Source organism: Trachemys scripta, chromosome 1 (genome assembly GCF_013100865.1).
Source record: "Trachemys scripta elegans isolate TJP31775 chromosome 1, CAS_Tse_1.0, whole genome shotgun sequence".
Classification (NCBI taxonomy): domain Eukaryota; kingdom Metazoa; phylum Chordata; order Testudines; family Emydidae; genus Trachemys; species Trachemys scripta.
In genome coordinates, this window is record NC_048298.1 from 194735154 (window position 1) to 194756959 (window position 21806).

General features: G+C 38.0%; 1 protein-coding gene across 8 annotated transcripts in view; it reads right to left on the bottom strand.

Moving 5' to 3' along the window:
* Positions 1–21806, bottom strand: part of KDM6A (lysine demethylase 6A) — a 306138-nt gene that overhangs the window by 93796 nt on the left and 190536 nt on the right. For all 8 annotated transcript variants that reach the window (XM_034753936.1, XM_034753925.1, XM_034753963.1 and 5 more), the window contains 2 exons: positions 17040–17094; positions 4301–4335 (listed from right to left, as the gene is read on the bottom strand). In XM_034753936.1, coding sequence (XP_034609827.1) covers positions 4301–4335; positions 17040–17094 — 90 coding nt within the window. The remainder of the gene's footprint in view (positions 1–4300; positions 4336–17039; positions 17095–21806) is intronic.

Consider the following 21806-nt stretch of genomic DNA (forward strand, 5'->3'; position numbering starts at 1 on the left):
AAATAGAAGGTTAGCAGGTGACTTGATCACCTATAGGCATGTAGGTCTCTAAGTATCTACACACAGAAAAAAGATTTCTGATAGTAGAGGCTCTTTAGTCCAGCAAATAAAGGCATAACAACATCCTGTGGCTGGAAGTTGAAGCTAAACAAATTCAGAGTAGAAATAATTTTTAACAGCGAGGGTAACCACTGGAAAACCTTACCTAGGCATTTGGTGGATTCTCCATCACTTGAAGTCTTTAAAACAATATTGGAGGACTTTCTAAAAGATATTCTCAAGCTCAGCCAGAAGTTCCAACAGGTTTGATGCTGGCATCACTTGTGAAATTCTATAGTCTGAGTTACATAGGTCAGACTAGATAATCATAATGATCCATTTCTGGCCTATGAATCTTGAAAGTCTCAAGACTAGAATTCAGAATTAGAGGGTTGATTCCTTAACCTGTCAACCAACCACATACCCTTCACTATTCACGCCACTCTAACACCCTGGGCAGCATTTAATAATATTGTCAACAGTTAAAAATAGGCTAAGTGTACTGGATTCATAATTAAAATAAAAACTTTAAAATAATTTAACTAAACTAAATGTGCTACTACAGAATCAGGAGTTTTGTCACTGATTTTAGGTTCGCCGCACTGCAGCATGTGTGATCAATGCCTGAAAAGCTATTGGACCAAGCCTCAGCTAATAAAAATTAGTGATGTTCAACTGACTTCAATGGAACTTTGCTGATTTACAACAGCTGAGGATCTCACCCATTATTTACATTATTATCATATCTGAAGCCCACATGGGTAGCATTACAATAGTCAATTCTTAAACAGGTAGAATCAAAATATCTATTGTCAAAATATTACAGGAAGAGATTGTGCTTGCAAACGTTAATATTTAACTATTTGCTTTAGGAACACATGCTGTATACAATATTTTTTAAAAACTGAATTTAGGTAAGTGATATATTTAGCTGTCATTCTAGAACATAAATATCAGGCACTGAATAAAGAACTGTACCCGGAAGGAGATTAAGTGGAATTTTACTGGCATTGAAACAACAACTGAAATTTCTGTTTCACAATTTGGGCAGATTTGGTATTTTTACTCATGTTGAACAGAACCTTACCCCAAAAATATTCCACTGACTTAGTGGAATCACTCAGAGCAAGGTGCTACTCAACATGAGAAAAAGTCTCAAATTTCCCTCCTTGCCCCCCTTTTTTAAACTGATACTTGATATATTTTGACTAGCATATTTTAGAAATCCAAGTAAATCAAAATATTTATTCTATGAAATATACCTATCTAGTGCAAGCAGGCTTACAAACATGAAGTGTGCCATTTATACATTCCTCGCTCACTGAAATGCAGTGCAGTTAATCTGTTCCCTACCGCACGGGGTCGATCTAAGATGCGCAACTTCAGCTACATGAATAGCTTAGCTGAAGTCGACGTACTTAGATCTACTTACTGTGGTATTTTCACTGCAGTGAGTAGACAGCTAATGCTCTCCCGTCGACTCCGCTTGCACTCCTCATTCTGGTGGAGTACCAGAGTTGACGGAAGAGCGTTCAGCAGTCAATTTATCGCGAATTGACCCCCACTGGATTGATCGCTGCCCGCCGATTCGGCAGGTAGTGTAGACAAGCCCTAAGTAGTCATGCCATTTATCAGTCTGCCATTTAAACAGAGTCTGCTGTATCCAAGAGCTCTCTCTAAGCCTTAGCCTTGAATGTAAGTAACTCATCATAAACGCATACTGTTTGCATTTTATAGAATAAAACTGCATATTTAAAATTATATTTTAAATGTATCACATTATTTAAAAGTTGCAACATGTATAAATTATAAATTTTGAGTTAATTTTGGCACAGCAGAAATAATGCATTTCACCTTTTCAGTATTGTCTCTAGTTATGTTGGTGAAAACACTGATATGTATGTATGCCATTTATCTAAAATACTGTACTCCAATATAGATGGACACGTTCTAAAACATTTTTCTCAAGCCTTTAATCTTATACATATGCATTTTTCACTTACACATATTAAAAGTAGAATCAATTAAACATGTTGTGTATATTCCTCTTGATATCACTTAAACTGAAACAGAATGACCCACACTGCTAAAACTCCACTGCAATTTTTGTTAAATGGGTATTTCTTAGTAATCAGCTCCAATTCTGGTTATTTATTTTAATATTAACACCAAACTAGGTGGGCTTGCTGGAAAAGACATGAGACTGCCACAAAACTGGTGTTCTAGGAGAATGACAAATCAGCATTTTCCACTGTAGGAGCTAATTTGCAGTTGTATAGGTAGAATGTAAATTTACATTCTAAACAAACAATTGGTAAGGACTGAAGTATATACGATGTTGTACAATTTTCAGATTATATAACTGAAAATGTAGTTATATAATCTTTGTTGTGCTATATGAGGCTTTCCACAAAATAAATTCAATGACCAAATTAGGCAAAATGAATCAAATTAATTACAATTTGCAGGTTACCTTTAAAGAAACACAACTTAAAAATAACACGCTATAATCAAAGTTCTTGTTTATATTACTCAGAATATTAAAAATGAAAATTTTAAAAATCCAATCCATTTCTCGCTATTTATATTGGTTTTCTTCCTGAATTTTGCTCAGCTTGGAAAATGAAAATCAATTAAGTAATTTTCACTTTTATTTATATTTATTTTCACCGATAACTGTAGGAGAATATCACATTGTTTAAAAGTTGTTTTTAAACAGAACCTTTAGTTCCATGGGAACCCTCAATCCCATATAGATGTATAGTTGACTGGCAAGAGACTTTGGCTAGGATGCACTAAGAATGGCCACTTAGGCGAGACGAAACACTGGTCAGGGTAAATCCCATCATCCAATTATATAAAGAGGTTTCTCCCAAATGATGGGATCATGAGAAGGTTTAATGGGTCAAAGGCCCAGTGGGGTGGAGGTTGGAGCGCGAGCCCACCCTGCACTCACGCCACAGTGGTAGCTCTTGTCCCGTGGGGCTGGCCCCAATTCCCTGCTCCAGGCGTTGCGTTCTGGCGCATGGGGTCACAGCGCCATAGCGCCACTCAGGAGTAGAAGATGCCAGCCTTCACACAGCCCACTTTGTTAAGTGAGAAATCACGACTAATGCCAGCAACAGCGACGGAACATCGATCAACGATCTCCCGGTCTTCAAAGCAACAACTCAAGCCACCATACTCTTGACGTAATTATCTGTCTTAATCACCTAAATGTAAAATTATAGTTGTTGCTCTACATCAGCCATACAAAGAAACAGCAGCAGCACTCAGGTTTGGCCCGGCTGCCCCTCCATCATGACCTGCCCCCACGTCCTCTGTCCCAGCACAGCAATGGTAATTCTGGCCTATTGCCGAGGAGAGGCAGTCAATGACAGAGGGGCAGCTGGGCCAAATTTGGGTGAGTGACGTTACAACCTAATCTGCAGGGCTACAGTGCGACTCAGGTTTGGCCCAACCAACTTTCCACCATGACAGCCTCCCTTCTGCACAAGGCCAGAATTAGCATTGTAGTGCTAGGGCAGAGAACGCTGCTGCAGGTAATCAGTGCCTCCTCAGCAGGGTGCGGAGGCAGCACTGGTGGCAGCAGTGAAGGACCAACCTAGCCTATGATTTTGCCGCCACCTCCCCACAACACACAAATTTGGACCGTGGGTGGGTCACCTCGGTAAAAAGTTTGGAAACCACTGATGTAAGGCACCTGATATGAGGATCTGGATGTTTTATTTACAAAATATACATGTTTGAGGGCAGAATTTGGCCCAGAATTCATAACAGCATAACTTTATAGTCTGCAGATGATGACTCATCTTATCTGGCAGTAACCTCATTTTTAGGTGTCTTTATGTCTATGTGTTCACACGTATGGAGCCTTAGAGCATCTGGCAACTGTTTTAGGAACTACTGTATTGAAAGTCAATTTAAATTTCACAAATAAATTTTAGCCAATAATTCAAGTTTAGTTCTTGCCTGAAAATGACTGACAGTGTATTTAGGAACTGGCAAATACAAAGATTAAGAAAAAATAGCTAGCTGGACTCATATGTGCAATATTTTGAACTTACCACAACAAATTACATTTCCTGAGCTATTCGTCCATTATAATTATTTTCTTAATGAACATAAGTTGATGCGAATTTCACATAGCATGTGCCTAACTTTCATTCACAAAAGTGTCACTAGTGGGCTGGATTTCACAAACTGATTATATAATACACTGACTATACGTCATCAAAAATACAAAAAGCTTAACACTTACCTGGATTTCATATAAGTGGGCAATGTGAAACTGAACTGTAAAAGTGGGAAAGTAAAATAATTAATTATGATAAAAACTGACATTTAATAAGAACGAAATAGTTTAATATTAAACACTTTAAAAACATAAGTAATTTGTTATGAGTTAAGGTTTATTTCCAAATAAATTTTATCAGTGATTTCAAATCTGACAGTAGCATTGGTGAAATATGAACATGTGCTCCAATAACAGCATTATGGTTGCATACAAACAATGCAAAAACCTGAACTTGAACTTGTAAATCAGACACAGTACCACAAACCTTATTGAAATTACACCAAATTTAACAAAAACAAAAGTAGCTACGTGTCTCTCATGGAGAAAATACATAACAGCACCATGTTGTAATATTTTCAATACATAAGCCAATCAGAAACAAGCCAATATTTTTTTTCTGCTACTATTTAATTAGTGGTGGAGCTGACTGGATAGATCTCAGACCAGAAAAAATATGTTATATGCACTAAAGCATACACATTCTCTCTGCAAAAGCACACAAGCTTCTTATCCCCTACTCCTAGACTTAGTGCATGCACCTACCCTCAAAAGGCCCTGATTCAGCAACTGAATTTGATTTTAAGGCACAGTATCTCAAATAGTTAAAACTGTTATTTGTCTTGGGAAATCTGGAAGTTTCAGCTTTCCAATAACATACAGCATCAGTTATTTCAGAAGACAGTCTAGCATAAAATGGTCATTTTTCCACTGAGCCATGTAAAACTACAGACAATTGACTAGACAGGTCAAAATGCTTTTAGCATCCTTAGTATGCATGCATGCATGCATCTAAGGGAATTCTAACTCCCTACCACCATAATAGTAAGATGCCAAACATCCTGGGCCAGTCCATCCCCCAACTCTGCTGATGGCTGATTGGCTAGGAAGTTGTTTGTTTGTTTGTTTGTTTGCTTGTTTTTTTAAAAAAGATTTACTTTATGTGTTTATGAATAAGCTGTTTTATGTTTAGTAAATTTTCACATACATTTTTCAGGGGATAATTATCCACCACCCAACAAAGCAAAACCAAATTCCATTCCCTACAACTCTTTTGATTTGCAGAAAACTATTATTTTCACCAAATACAACTTCAAATCACTCCCCCCAAGCTATGAAGCAACTAAGTGCTAGTGATAAAAAACATATGTAAAGTATGTATAATTTAAAGAAAATTAATAACCAGAACTACCATAATTGAAGCATCCACATAAATCTATATTTTAACATTTAAAAAAAATCTTATTAAAAAAACCTAGTAGGCCAAAGCCTACGTCACTCAACACACGAGTTCTGACCGTGGATCATGCTCAGTAAGGCTATGGCTACACTATGAGGCTTTTAGCAATACGGCTGTGCCACTAAAAGGCACCCCTTTGTGGCTGCTTTTTGTCGGCAGGAGACAGCTCTCCTGCTGACAAAACACTTCCACCCCACCATGAGCGGCAGCGGCTGTGTAGGCAGGAGCGCGCTTCAACTGACAAAACACTGTTCACACCGGTGCTTTTTGTCGGTAAAACGTTTGTCATTTGGGGGGGGGGGACAGGTGTGTGTGTGTTTTTGTAACACCCCTGAACAACAAAAGTTTTGCCAATGAAGTGCCAGTGTAGACAAGCCTCAGTTAATATGATAAAAATCCTTTAGAAACTTTAACTGAAAGTCAGTGTATGTTAACTCGCTAAAAATTGTCTCAATTTTTATTTTATCCCCAAAACAGAGGGGCTATTTCATATTGAGGAGACAAAAATCAATTTTCATCTAGTTTTCTGTTAAGGAATATTGGTTTTTTTTAAATTATTTAAAATCTCGTACATGAATACTAAACAAGAAATCCAAAGAGAACGCTACTATGAAATATTTCGGTCAGCCTTAATTTTTTAAAAACTTAATTTAACAACAGATTCACTGGTATTCAGAACAGCATAAAGCAGCCAGAGTGCACCAACAGTTGAGTTTACAACTGCTTTGCATCACCAGGGCAAGGCAAAGCAGTCAAACTGAACTGGTGAATCCCGCCCTTAATTAGTAATTAGTTTATCAGTTTAGAGGGCTGTGTTATGGAGACCACTGCTGTGTAAAAGGATAGGTGGGGGAAGGCCAGTTTCCAGGTCCCAGTATCTCTTCACTTTAAAGGCTCTAATAACTTACTAAATACAATAAAATAACTTAAGACTAACACAATTATTCCTGGTCTTACAGTATAGATACCAAGTTTCTTTAAAAATATTGGCAGAGTAACAGACTCTAAAAAAATAAGTTATTTCTAAAGAAATCATCAACATAAGCTCAAATATAATATCATAAATCCCTGCATTTATTCCTAAAGCTATGCTATTTATTCTTTAAAGATGACTCACAAATGATTTCCCCCCATGATTTACAGAAAGAGTGTGCATGTTTTTGTCCTGCTTGTTTCTTTACCTTAGAAATATCAGCAGTATCGAAGTCTGATCTTCCCTAGTTTTGTTGAAAGACTTCTTAGGGATGGGGTGGTACCTCAAGTACATGCATGGGCACTCTTAGGCCTTATCTACACTAGAATAAAAGGCTAATGCTACATCTGCACTGGAAATTCAGGTGCAACTATAGCGCAGATAGGCATATCTGCATTAGTTTTAATCTAGCTAGCAGGGGAAACAATAGCAGAGATTTAAGCACAGGCTAGCTGCCTAGACCCGTTAGTCACATCCTCATTGCTACTGTTAGCTGCACTAGCTAAATTAAAGCTAATGCAGGTGTGCCTGTCATTACAATTTAGTTTGTGATGTAAACATACCCTGAACATTCTAAAAGTTTAGTACAGACAAGCAATGTATACTTAGTTTAACACATACTCAGGTGTTGGAGTTCAACCTAGGCTCCTCACTAAGGCTTTAACTTGATCAGAAGAACACATGTTCAAGGCAGCGTTCCTACTTTACTCTAGACCCACAATATGTTAGCAAGCACATCTCCCATTTAAATTCTAATACAGACAAGGTTTAGAGAAGAAGGGGGAAGTGTGCTGAATCTTTAACAAAGATATGCTTTCCCTCAGGCAATGAGAGTTAATAGGTGCTAGACAAGAATTAAGTTTTAAATAGTCAATCCCATTAAGATATTCCTTCCTCTTTCAAGTGCTCAGTTTTTAGTCTCGTGATGACAATTTTATTAGGTACCCAAATCAGTGTTACAGAAAAGACAAGTTTTTTGTTGTTGTTGTTTTTAAACAGCCCAGAAACCATTTTTAGGTTTAAAAGAATAACTTTAGGCTCTTTTACATTTTTAGAAACCACAAAAAAAAAAAAAAAAAAAAAAAAAAAAAAAAAAAAAGCCTCATGCCCCTTTTATTTCACCTTCCAGGCTCACAAAGAAAAACACATATTCTCTATGGGAGAATTAGCGTAATTACAGCATTGAAGCCTACTCCCACAAGGACTGATTTCAAAGGGCATTCACAGCACTATGCCAGATTGGGCCCTTTAAGGGAATAAACATAACATAGAAATTAAAACACCATATTTAAGTTATCCAATCATTATATTCAATATAGATGAAATATACTGCTTAACAAAATTTGTCGGTGTAAGTCAGAAGGATAGAACAAATATAGTAAACTAAATGAACGTTAATCACTAATGACAGTTGTCCATCATCCTTACTGCCTTGGTAACTAAGAAACTATTGCCCAGTTGCTCATTCTGAGCTCTAATTTACAGTATCTCATAACTTATAGTACTAGAGAAATGCTCGTACATAATGTAGAAAAAATTTGGCTCATTAAAACAACTTTAATTTTAACTTGCTGAAAAACAGCTCAGCATTACTCAGAGCATGACAGGCTGAAAAGATCACTCAGGACACCAGCAAATAAAACCCTTAACATTTCCACTTCAAGTATCGCTATAAAACTGAGTATCATCTTTCACTACACAGAATCCAAGCTCAACTCTCACTTTTCCACCAGGCTGGTATTTTACACAAGGATAATATTCAGCATGGAAATTTCATGTTACCCTCTAAATTACTGCAATTTAGAAAGATCCACATAACACAAGACACTGGAAACTTCATGTTACCATTTAACATTAATTTTCATTTAACAACGCACTACTTTATCATCACTTTCCCCCTCAAATAACTCAGTATGCCATAAGGATGGCAAACAAACCTTCCTCTGTATTCTCCCACTTGTAGAGCAAGAAATTTTGAAAGGAAAGTTTCATTTACCTGCTAATTTTCAATGGGATAATAACTCAGCAGTGCTAGCAATTTAGTTATTACTAGTTGGGCAGCAAAAACAAAAGCAGTGTCAAAGCTGTTGCTAACGTTGTTGATCCTGTAAAGCCCATTCATCCCACCCCTTCACAGTGTATGTTGCCATCCCAATACTGTATTTTCTCTCTCAAAATTAAAATGAGAAAAGGAGAAATGGATGGATGTTCAGACATCTTGTAGAAAAAAAAAATAAACAGGTAAGCTCATTCCCCTCTCTCTCCCCCCCCCACCCCGAATGTATTAATTCCTAAATTAAGAAGAGGCCAGTAATGAGCATCCCAGCAAAAACACAATCAAACACTGGGTGTGGGAGTGTAAAGGAAGGAAAGAACGTCTCAAATACTTTCTTGCAAATACATCATTTGAAATCACTGGTCCACAACAATGTGAAGCATCTTCTGGCTGAAGGATGTATCAGTTAATGTGACAACTGAGGTTTGGGGAATTTTTTTGAGAAAGTATGCTGGCAGGCTGGCCTGCATATTAATTTAGTGATTGTTGAACTTCTTCCACCTCAGGAAATGCTGCATTTCTCATAGAATTTGCTTGAAGGTCAAACATATGCTGTTTGAACGCCCTCTCTATTGTGTCCTTGAATATCTTCTTTCGCCTGTACTGAGAGCTATAAAAATCAAAAATAAGTACTGTTTTTATGAATATTCTTGATGCTTTCAATGAGTATTTTCTCATCTCTCTTTCTATCACAAGCCTGTCCTTGTCAAGTGGCATCGTTTTGGATGTAAAGCTGGTTAGACAGTTTCTTGCAGCAAGATGGTTAGATGGATTCTTAGGGTACAACTACACTGCAGCTCAGTTAGACAGATGTGCTAGCTCAAAAACAGCAGTGTAGCTGGGGGTAGCACAGTGGCAGCCTGGGCTAGCTACCTAAGTACTTACCCAATGGGCTTGGGTGGGTTTGTACTCAAGCCGCTAGCCTGAGCTGTTGCTCGTGCTACACGCAGCAAGGTTGCTACTTTTACTGAGCTAGCTTGAGCGGAGTTAGCATGTGTCTGTGTACCGTAGGTGGGGAGCATGCTCTTAGCTGTAGTGTAGACATACTTTGAACTCCTATGGATTTTGTAAGATTTGCTGCTAAGAGAACAATTTTTCCTTTGTAGAATATTCATACTGTGGCTTGAACGATAAGGCCCCTAAATTCAGAAACCCTCCTGGCTGAAATGATTATGACTACGGCAGCCACTTTAGTATATAAATGTAATCAAAACTTCTTAATAAGCTAAAAAAGGTTCTGTAAAAGTAGATGCAATACAATATTCAGATTCAATTTAGGACATCTGTGAATGTTTAGAGATCTTAGGAATCCATCTGCCCTGTGGTATCTAAATACAGATTCCTTTACCCTGTAAATTTATCAGAAGTATCTATACTTTAAATCTTTTCACTGTAAACATCTGGAGTATTATATAATTCACTACCAGGATCCTATCAAAGCTATCTATAAATTTAAGCTTTAATCAGATTCAGTTTTGCTGTATATGCATCAGTGCCTAATTTTGTCTAACCCTTCTAGAGGCCTCTATGGGTGATCCCATCCTGAAATCTAACACAGGTACAAAGGGGTATGTCTACACTGCAAAACAAAACAAAAAAACACCCCTGCAGCAGCGAGTCTCAGAATCCAGGTCAACTGACAGGCTATAGGGCTAAAAATAGCAGTGTAAATGTTCCCACTCTGTCTGGAGCCTGGCTCTGAAATCTGGTGGCAGCGGGGGGGGTGGGGGAAGGAAGGGGAGACAAACATCTACACAGCTATTTTTATCCATGTAGCGTGAGCCCTAGTCAGTTAACCTGGACTCAATCGCTGCCGCAAGGGTTTTTTTGGTAGTGTAGATGTACTCCCACAGATCATGCTTGCCTTTCCTTGTTACAATCAGGTCAGAAATCCACTGTGTGTAAAGTGAACACTCCACCATTTAAAAAACCATCCAATTTAGCCAGTCTGCTTTGGTGTTCAGTACCTCTGTAATGTACATTGCCTGGATTGATTACCAGGAGTGCCAACCCTGGAAAAGTAGCATGCCTTAATGTGTAGAAGGTATGCCACTGTTTAAATGTTTTCTGACATCAGACTGGAATCCACCCAAAACAGTTTTTTAAAGATATGGAGGATACTCCTAAAATAATGTTCTCTCAGAACCACCAGGTAAGGAACTGAGATATGATCACAAAAATATAACTTCAACAGTTCTTCCTGGAAATTGCCCAAAATATCCAGTAGAAGTCTTTATGTTTCACCTAGATCCTCACCAATGGTCTACCGCTATGCACTGCATCATCATTCCTAACAAGGCCAAGGAACTGGCTGCTGGAAAGTGTCAGAAAGGATTTTCCCTTGCCAATCACGTACTGTAATTTGAGCAAAAATTCTTCTGAAAGACTTGAGCACAGCTCATCAGGATTAATGGGTGAGTAAATGTTCATCTGTGAGTTAGGCTCTTCTAGTTCCTGTTGACGATCAAGACAAATCCCACTACACTGTAATTTTGGAAAAAGAAATCAATGACAGATGTTTGCACAGATGATTCAAAGTTCTTGAGTTACCTGCTTGGGTCCTTGGTGGGAAGAGGCTAATCTCCCTCTGAACTATTATGTCCTTAACCAGAGAGGAGGTACCTCATTGTAGCTCTGGAAACAGATTATTCTTCAGAATTTTATACTTAATTTGTGTCTTAGTTTAATCTATATCCCTTGCTAGCTGGTTTTCGTTCATCTTACATCACATATGACACATCAAATGAGACAACCATGTCTTTTTTGCATGGAGCAAGAAAATACTTCCGCTTTGGTTTTGGAGAACTCTACCACTCTCCATAAATATGACAAATTCTTAGCATACATTTGAAAAACTCCCAAGGGAAAAAAAAGGGTTTTCAAGTATTTTAATGCAACTTCTCATTCTCCGTCTGAGAGCTGCTCCTTTTCTTGGGAGGAATCTAATTCAACTGGAATTAGCACTTGCTCTCTCTCCATTCAATGGGAAACCACAAAATGAATTACCACCATACTGAGGAGAGAAATGGAGGATGCTATATTAAAAACAATCTGAATAATAGAGGGGAAACATGCTTACTATTGAAACAGCCGAATTTCAGGTAAGCAGGGAGTCACTGTACTGCTGCTATTCAGACAGGTCAGTTGGAAGGGCAAAGAGGGTGATAAAGGAGATTCTTACACTCCTGTAACACTAGTTGGGGAAAGGGTACCTTGAAGAATGCAAAAGAACGCTGGAGTCCAAAGTGTATAATCATCCTTCCACCAAGGGCTGAAGAATGAAGTATGTTTCACTGCCTCTTCAATTTCCGTTCTTAGGCCTTTTGGGCATTTTGCCTAATAGTACTGGGAAAAGGCATTCATACTGTGGCACACCAGCAAGCAAAAAAACCCAAACCAAACAAAACAAAAACCCTCAAAGGAACTTGGAAACATTGAGAAAATTGGCAGTATAGGTCATATAAAATATACAATAAGGGATCACACTGCTCATATAAAATAATGAACAAAAAACCCAAAGATCAGATTTAGGTGGGAACTCTCCAACTGTCTGCAGGCAGCCCTGAAAAATAAAAACTTTGGAGAGGACTTTCTAGTATACTTAGCCTCCTGACTGACAGCTGACAATGCTTTTATTTTTGCCCAGAAAGCACACCAGTTGTTTAGAACAGGTTGTAGAGAAAACTTCTATAAATATTTTTCTTAATTTTTGATTAAATTTTCATTTGCATCAGTAAAAAACTGATACATATCTGTTTGGTAACAGTTCAAGATGTGTTGCACATGTCCATTCCACTTTGAGACAGGTATGAGACACCTACATACACCTAAGTGGGAGAACGTGTTTCCACAGCAGTAGCGCTCAGGGCAGCTCATGCGCCCTCTACCCACTCATGCACATATACAAGGGCAAAATGTGACTTCAATGTATAGGAGAAGGAGAGTGGGTCGTGCAATTGTCACTTGCAACTTAACTCAAAGAACAACAGTTATGAAACAAGTATGTAACCTTTTTTTTTGTCTGAGTGCTCACACTTCCACTTTAGTTGATTCACAAGCAGTTCCAGATGGAAGGGGGTATCAGAGTCTACCTAAACAAGGACTGCAACACCACTCTCTCTAATCTAGCATCATCTCATGAGACCTGTTTATTGAGCATAATGAGTGATGAACATATTAACAGATGACCAACTTTGCAGCCCTGCAAACATCACTGATAGGAATGTAACCCATAAAGCCAATGCTGTTTACACTCTCATAGTATGCGCTAAAACTCCGAAGTAGTGGAATTTTAGCAATATTGTAGCACAGACTAATACAGGAGGAGATTCAGGAAGAAATCCTCTGCAAAGTGACAGGCTGCCTCTTCATCCGGTCAGCCAAGGAGATGAATAATTGCAGAGACAACCTAACTCTGTAGCCCTGTCTGGGTAAAAGACAAACACCCTATGAACAGACACAGTATGGAGTTTTTCCACGTTTGTGAGAGGAAGGTTTCAGAAAAGAGGTTGGTAAGTATACAGGCTAATTTAGATGCAAGTCTACCACAATTTTAGTAAGAAATTTGGGATGTAGACACAAACTAACTTTATCTTCATAAAGCACCGTATAAGGAGGTATAAGCAAAGCCTGAAGTTTTGCTACCCTTCTAGCCAAAAAAATAGCCACCAGAAATACTACTTTCATTGAGAGATGAGAAAACAAGGAGAAAGTTATAGGTTCAAAAGGGGGCCCTATTAAAACCCACAGAACCAAAGTCAGATCCCAGGATGGTGTTGGGCCCTAACAGATGGGAAAAACTTGTCCAAAATTTAAAAATCTAACAATCAGAGGGTTGGGAAAAAACAGATCTTCTTTCTACAGCAGATCAGATTGCAGAGGCAGCTGCCAGATGAACCCAGAAGGAACTGGCAGAAAGTCCTTTTTCATTGAGGTGAAGCAAATAATCCAAAATCAGGTGAACTGAGCCTGTGAAGGGGCCACACAGAGAACCTCTTCCATTTCTTGAGGTAACTATAACTGATGGAGGGTTTTCTGCTATTTAAAGAACATTTTGCACCCCCAGGGAACAGACTGCTTCATGGGGAACTAACTATTGAGCATCCAAACAATCCAGTGTAGGCTAAGTGGGCTGGGAGGTAGTGTGCCCGTGGTTCTGTGAAACCGTACCCGAGACCTCAGGGAGAGGTATAGTATCTCGAATCAAAAGGCTCAACAGGTTTGAGGACTAATGTTGGTGAGGCCAGGCAGATGCTATCAAAGAAGGAAGGAAGAGCTGACTGTCCAGGTGGATAGTTGGAAACGCTCATACATTTATGTGGAAAGGAGATCCTGACCTGACCAGAGACCCAGAGTCTGAAAGTCCCCTTGGTGAGCTCCCCAACTGAGACATGAAGCATCTGTGATTAGGGTCATGGAGGGCAAGGTTGGGGTAAAATGAATCCTATGGCACACACTGGCACAGTCCTTCCAGGGATGACCAAACACCTGCAGGTATGTGAGTCAGCATGTCCAGTGGATAATAAGAGGGATGGTAGAGAGACTTCAACCACCTCTGCATGACTCTGAAGTGACATATGGCATTGGGAGTTATATATGTACAAGCCACCATGTGACCTAGAGCTTTCAGGCAATTCCTCTATCGTACAGTATATGCCTTGAGTTTTTTGCATAGCTACAGTATCATCTGAAACCTGGCCTGAGGTAAATACACCAACTGCGGTCGAGCCAAGAACCTCTCCTATGAATTTGATTCTCTGTACATGGAAAAGAGCTGATTTGTCCTTGCTGGTCAACAGGCCCAACAAGTGGAAGACAAATTGGATTTTCCCAATGGCCATTGTTACTTGTCTGGACTGACTTCGAACCAACCCGCTGTCCAGACATGGGTACACCTGGACCCCTGCCTTCCTGAGATGTGCCACAACCACTACCATGCATTTTGTGAAGACTCAAACGGCTGATGACAGGCTGAAAGGGAGAACCATAAACTGATAAACATCTGCTGCAACAAATCTAAAAAACCTTCAGTGGTTCTGGTGAATGGCCACATGGAACTAGGCATCCTTTAATAATTGTAGTCTAGGGATGGGATAATAGATGACCAAGCTGCAACCCTGTAAACCAAGGAACGTAAACCAAGAAAGCAACCAATGCTACTTGCGCTCTTGTAGAGTGTGCTAAAATTCTGTGAGATAGTGGAGCTGCAGCAATGTCGTAGTACAGACAAATACAGGAGGAGATCCAGAAAGAAATCCTTTGTGAAATGATGTTAAAGTAACCACACAAAACTTCAGTTTTTATGTATCTGTTGTGGTTTGTAGGTCTAAAATAGGTTTGAGGCCTCCCTTGGACTTTGGAATGAGAAAACTGTGAGAACAGACTCCCTTCACCACTCATCCTAATTTCTTCTCCCTTTGGCAGCAGAGTTCTCAGCACAGTGGAACTGGAATATATACTGCAATTTACCTCTATTTCTCCCCCTCCCTATCCCTGTTCAGGGGCTATTCTCACAAGACTATATTAATTCAAGAAGTTCAGTCTGTTACAGTTAGGGGCAGTGGAAAAAGCATCCAAAGCTTTCCTCCTGAAGGAACCATATATCTGCCCTGCTGCACAATAGCACTTCCATACCCTGACAGTACTAACAGATTCAGTCCCACATGGCACTGAACATGCAGGTGGAGATGAAAGGTCTCAGTACTGATGCCTCTGTGGTAAGAACAGTCGATTCCCGGACCACATCCTACGTCAGTGGTGAGGTCCAGCACCGACAGACACAGGAGATCCCTGGCCACTGTGTATGCCTCAGGCATCCTCTATATAGAAGCTGATGCCTCTGAAGGTCCTGGCAATGGAGTAGGTCTCAATAATACCACTGCAGTCAATGACTCTACACTGTTAGAATGAGGTACTGGAAGGTCCTAGCAGGTGATGACTCTGCATTAACCTCAGTACTGGTCTTCATCCGGTGTTAGTCTGTTAGGTACCTAGCCCTCAAAGAGGAAGACTTTTTCTGCTGTTTGTGCAGTATCAGAGATAGAGAATAATATCTTCTCTTTGACTCTCTGTGATGTGGGGATGCCACCAAGAAGTATGGTGGTATGCTCTGAGATGGAGTCATGTTTGAATCCCATGTAACAAGAAGCTGGGTGGCACAAAGCTGCTTTCATCAGGATCTCTCTTACGTTGAACTTCTCTCAACTTCTTAGCCCTGGTCTTAAATCCACTACAGACGGTGCATTTATGCCTCAAGTGCCTTTCTCCCAAAGACTTTAAACAGTGGAGTGAGGATAGCTGACCGGCGTAGCTTTGTTACAGCCCCAACACCACCTAAATCCCACGGATTTAGGCATACCCCAGTTTTGAGCTAAAACCTCAAAGGAAAAGAAGATAAGAACCAAGAATTTTTTCATGATGAGTACCACTAATGGAAATTATAACTACAACTGTACTAATTATTTACAATACAAAACCCTCAAGTTTTCCTAAACAGAAGAGGAAAGAGCTTGAGAAGTTCTCTCTCTCTCTCTCAGAACACACACACACACAAACACACACCCCGCAACTAGTGGCCACAGGTGAGGAGAAGGAACTGCAGGGGGTGAGCGGGGTGGTTAGGACAGCTCTACCCCTTTTTAACCTTGGCTACTGGCATGAGCGTGCGTGCGCTGCCCTGAGGGGTACTGGTATGGGAAAACATTCTCCAGCTTTGGTGCACTGTCATGCACACATCTAGAATGAAATGGACACATGCAAGCACTCAAAGAAGAACTGTACATTGTAAATTTCATCCATGTTCAAATGGAAGATTGTGAAGAAATGTAGAAATGTTTCTGAACAAAATTAATGCTTTTGAAGTGAGATAAAACAGCAACTTAACCAAATTTTATCTTATCCAATAATGAAAAAGATAATTTGTCTTACTTTAATATTGTATCATTCTTATGTATAATATAGGATTTTTACAATTGCATTAAAATATTTCTATAATAAAAAAGAAAGTGACTAGATTTATAGAGTTTCTTTTTAAAACTATAAGATATGACAAACACTGTGTACAACAAAAAGAAAGCAATTCCTCCCCAAACCTTAGCTCTTCAAAGACACTGATGAGGTATGACCCTCCTGGATCACTATTTCATACATTTAATAAGATGACAGTAATTCTATAATTCCATTGGCACATCTATATTTGATACAAACTATTCACAGTAGTTGGTTTCATGTTCATTTATGCAGCCTGGGTAACCATAGCTACCTACATCAGATTGTGTCACCAGCTTCAACAATTCTATGAGGAAAATTCCTAAAGTACTCATTGTCCAAAACTGCCATTTTAAAAGAGGTAAGTTAAAAACAGTTGTAGCTCTGTATATATGGCATTTTTCTATATATGCAACAAAATACATAAATCAAAAATCTTAAAAATACTTACTTTCCGCGTTGGACAAAGTGCAGGGATTGCTGTCAACCAAAGCTAACTGAAAATGCTGAAAAAGAATTAATAGTGTTTACTTGGTTTTGATAGTCATAATTTAGAGAAATTATTTTAATACAGAAACAAATTTTTATATTTGAAAGCAAATCTACTATTTTACATGAGTCAGTTAGCCTGAAATGCAAGAACTAATATATAATCTTTTGAAATTTTATCTTTAACAGATATATTTCATTAGAGGAAAGTAAAATTATTTTACAGAATGTTTCATGAACTTAAATGACAATACTTCTAACAATTAAGTTTAGAACAGATATTTTATGAAATAGTTAGGGTAGTAAGTTTTTAAAAGAATGACTTCATCATTTGAATGGTTAAGATCTGTTCAAGCATTTATTTGACCTTCACAACAACTGAGACCAAGTCATAGCCATTTCAGAGTCCCATGCAAATAACCGTGCAAGTCATTAAATGGCATATTTACTACAGAAAAATAAACAGATTCAGAAGTACAGTGATTTGAAGCATTTCATCTGTTTATCAAGATATTAAAGCATTAAAAATAAATGACTTCAGATAAAAAGCTACAATTTTCATAACCACTTAGAAATCAATTGTCCCAGTTTTTATTTAAAAAAAAAAGTTTCTGTAAAACATTTGGAATTGTGTCTGACTGTACCGAATATTATAAGATTTCATTTAAAAAATATATAAACTCTGAATTTATTTCTTAAGCATTTCCCTTTTGCAGAGGGGAAGCCAAACAATCAAAGTAATAAAGTTTGTCTACAAGGAAGTTTAGACATGACCAATCATTTTACAGTAGAACCTAAAGTTATGAACTCCAGAATTACAAACTGACCAGTCAACCACACACTTCATTTAGAACCAGAAGTACGCAATCAGGCAGCAGAGATCAAAAGAGGAAAAAAAAAGCAAATACAGTACAGTACCGTGTTAAATGTAAACTACTAAAAAAATAAAGGGAAAGTTTAAAGAAGTTTTTATAAGATAAGGAAACTGTGTGTGCTTTTTTCACTTAAATTAAGATGATTAAAAGCAGCATTTTTCTTCCGCATAGTAAAGTTTTCAAGCTGTATTAAGTCAATGTCCAGTTGTAAACTTTTGAAAGAATAACCATAACGGTTTTTGTTCAGAGTTACGAACAACTTCCATTCCTGGGATGTTTGTAACTCTGAGGTTCTACTGTAGAAGTTTCACATTAATTCAATGAACAGCATTAACATGAAAACTGAGAACTAAGAGTAAGTGGGTGTATCAAAATAGATGGAATATGCATACAAACCTAAATGCTTCAGCATTTTTCAAGAAACTTCATAGAAAACAAATCTCCTATATACAGTGTAGAGTTTGGATTAATATTTTCTTACTGCAATGTACAAGGCCTACTGAATATTGGTACCTACTGCAAGTACTAAATTTCAATGAAGCCGATAAGATACTGTTACAATCTGGATTACAAATCAAGTAACAATGTTTAGATACTGACTAAATCCAAATTTAATATGAAATACAAATCATGTAAATGAGGCTACTGAACAATTATACGTAATCTTGTTACTATGCAAGTATGGCATTTTATTTGCTGGTGTCTAGAGTACCAAGCAGGTAAGCAACAGGAGCTGTTATTAATGAAGCAAGAACATTTAAAACTAAGTTCCGAGTAAGTGATGCACTCACCCTCTTTTCAAGATAGTTGTAAACACAAGGATACCACTCCAATAACATCTCAATAGAATTTGACTCACAAGAATGATACTATAACAAGGGTCCATAATACACTGGACTTTTACTTAGATATATCTATGACCATCTTAAAATCAAACAATTAAAAAAAACCAATTACAGTGTTACAATTCAAGATAAATTATAAAGACTAGAGCTGCACCACTCAATTACAAGGATGCTCTCTAAGCCATACATAAATGGAACAGACATCCTCACTGCATTCTGTCAACTTCATCCATGCATACAAATAGTTGTCAAAAATAAAGTCATCTCAACATTAATTATAAATCCTAGTTTATCACATCAGCATCATGAATACTTTTGAACAATTCAATCACCAAAAAAAGAACACAGAAAACACTGGACACTCATGCCTTCCAAAATAAAATGAAAAGATCAGACCAAAACATTAATATTAGCTTATTGTTTAGACTTGCCTGTTTTCTTTTCGAGGGCTCAGCAGTGATAGAGAAGTTAAAATCTCCTCTCACTTGCATTGCAATGCAGGTTGTGTGCCCCAGAGACATCCTTTAGTCTGTTACCATAGCAATACTAAGCAGGCAATTTAAAAATGATTAAAAGAAATTAATCAAAACGTCTCCTTTACATTTTTTCTGATAGAAAAAGATGTACAGACCTGTATATTTAGGCCTGTGCAAGGGCCTAAATTTTACACGGACACTATCATCACCTATTAATGTTTAACATAAAACAGAAAGGTACAGATTTGCTATTATACAAAATGAACAGATCAAAAATGAAATGTTTGACACTTATTTGGCAGTTCCTCTTCAGAACGGTTATGTTCATCAGACCCAGTGAGAACACACAGATAACTGCATAAGTAGAAATGCCCATTTCAGCATTTAAATCTACCCGTATTCAACACTACACAGTGAAACAGCAGGAATATTCTCACTAAATAGGAAACACACACACACACACACACACCCTAACAATTTCAAATTCCACAGCATCATCTCAAATATTCCAAAACGTTATCCATTTCTGACTGCACCATTTAGCAAATCACACCATAGAACTACGGATAATCCAGAACAGGTATATAGATTTTTATAGAAAAATAACAAGGCACTTGTGCAAAACAATTATTACAACGCTGCATATACAAAACCAACAATCTTTCAAGCACATAAACACACATGAACCACCCTACACCTCTAGTTAGTTACAATAAACAACAGCCTCCTTTCAGTTAGTCAATACAGACAAAAAAATAATCATGCATACTAATAAATTAAGCTAATCAGTCACAAACAATCCCATAAATTACTACCATCAACACCAAAATTTACAAAACAGCATGTTAATTTCCAACTCCCATTTCTGCAACAAACAGAAGCAGCTAGCAAACATCTGCACCTCACACAAATATTGCGGTACTGAAGCTGTCTACTGCTGTGTGAAATAGTTGTTATGCAGGAGAGGCCGCTGCAGTTCAGAGACGACATACAATACCTCAAGGCAGACAGCAGTCTATAGAAATTCAAATCCTGAGTAAGAGGATTTACCTAGAAGGCTCCATTCTGAATGTTAAAAAGTATCTTTTCAAGTGCTACAGCTGAAGTAATGAAATAGCTTGATTTGTAGCAATTTATAATAGTACAATTATCAGAAGACTATTTTGTCTCCTTTAGAGTCCTTGACTTGCCTATGTGATTGTGGTAACAATTTCTGATATAATCTTTCTGAGAAATTTAAAGTACAATGCTTGCGTATGTACTCAATTACTGAATGCATTAAACACAATCATAAAATGAAAATAATTCATCACAGAATTAAATCTAATTTAAAACATTCTATTCACTCTTACTACTAGAAGTGAGTGTATTACAGACACACACAATCACGGATTCTCTTAAAATGTATTTATTGTCCTCATTTACATACCTTTAACATTAAAGAGGCCAAATACATGATTTTTTGTGATTGTTTTAATCCATTAAAAGAAAACCAACAAATTCAAAGGTAACATTTGCCAATCTTACTGCAAGGCATTCAATAGGAGTAATTTGTAAATCAAAACCTTTAATAATGTTTTAAAATGGTGAGTCTAACCACTTTTCTTATCTCTAGTGTGATGTAACAAGTTTTCCTAATTGACAGCTGTACATTTATTTAGCACATTAAGCAAGCCATCATTTGGAAGCGGACAATTCTGACATCAACTTACCACCAGGGAAAGCCTGATCCCAGCTCAGTGCAATTCTGTCAGAGATAGCTTTTTCTGACTATATGACCTAGGTGTGATATGTATGTTCCTTAGAGCTGTCTTTGTTCAGATAACTAGGACACAGTAAGCCTTGCGTAATCAAAGTGTTGGCACATACCCAAGGCGCCATTTGCCAAGCATGGGGGGGGGGGGGGGGAAAGAGGATGATGTGCAGCACGTGCTGCCAGATCAACTCTGCTCTCCAGGATCCTCCAAAGTTGGAATTAATTCATGTTTTATGGAAAGAGGTTTGTGAGGCATAAACATTGTTTCTTTCATCCTGCACTGTACAATCAAAACACCAGAAATCAGCTACGAGAATAGGACAAAAGAAAAGTGTTCAAGACAGAATCAACAAAGGTCATATATTTACATAAACTGAATGAGATCAATCTGTTCAGAAGAATCACTTGTTCAGCCAACCATAGCTGTAAAATCCTACTCAAGTAACAAAACTTAATGAAGACTGGATTTTCACTGGCCAAAAGAAGGTTCTCTCTTCCCAGGCAATCTTCTAAACAGTGCATTGTAATGTTTGTCACAACCATATCTGAGTAGTCAGTGTTGGCTACAAGTCTGAACATGGCAAGGCATTAAGCCTTTAGTTGACAGCATCTCAGAGGTTAGTTGTTTTTAAACTACAGTCCAAAAGACTACCAGAGGGGAGAAAATGAAGGTGGTTGATTGAGGGCCTGTCTTTGCTACAGTGTTAGCTCAACTATCTGTACTGGAGTTAACTGCTCTCAAGCTAACCTAGCTCCTGTGAACAGTCACACTGCAAA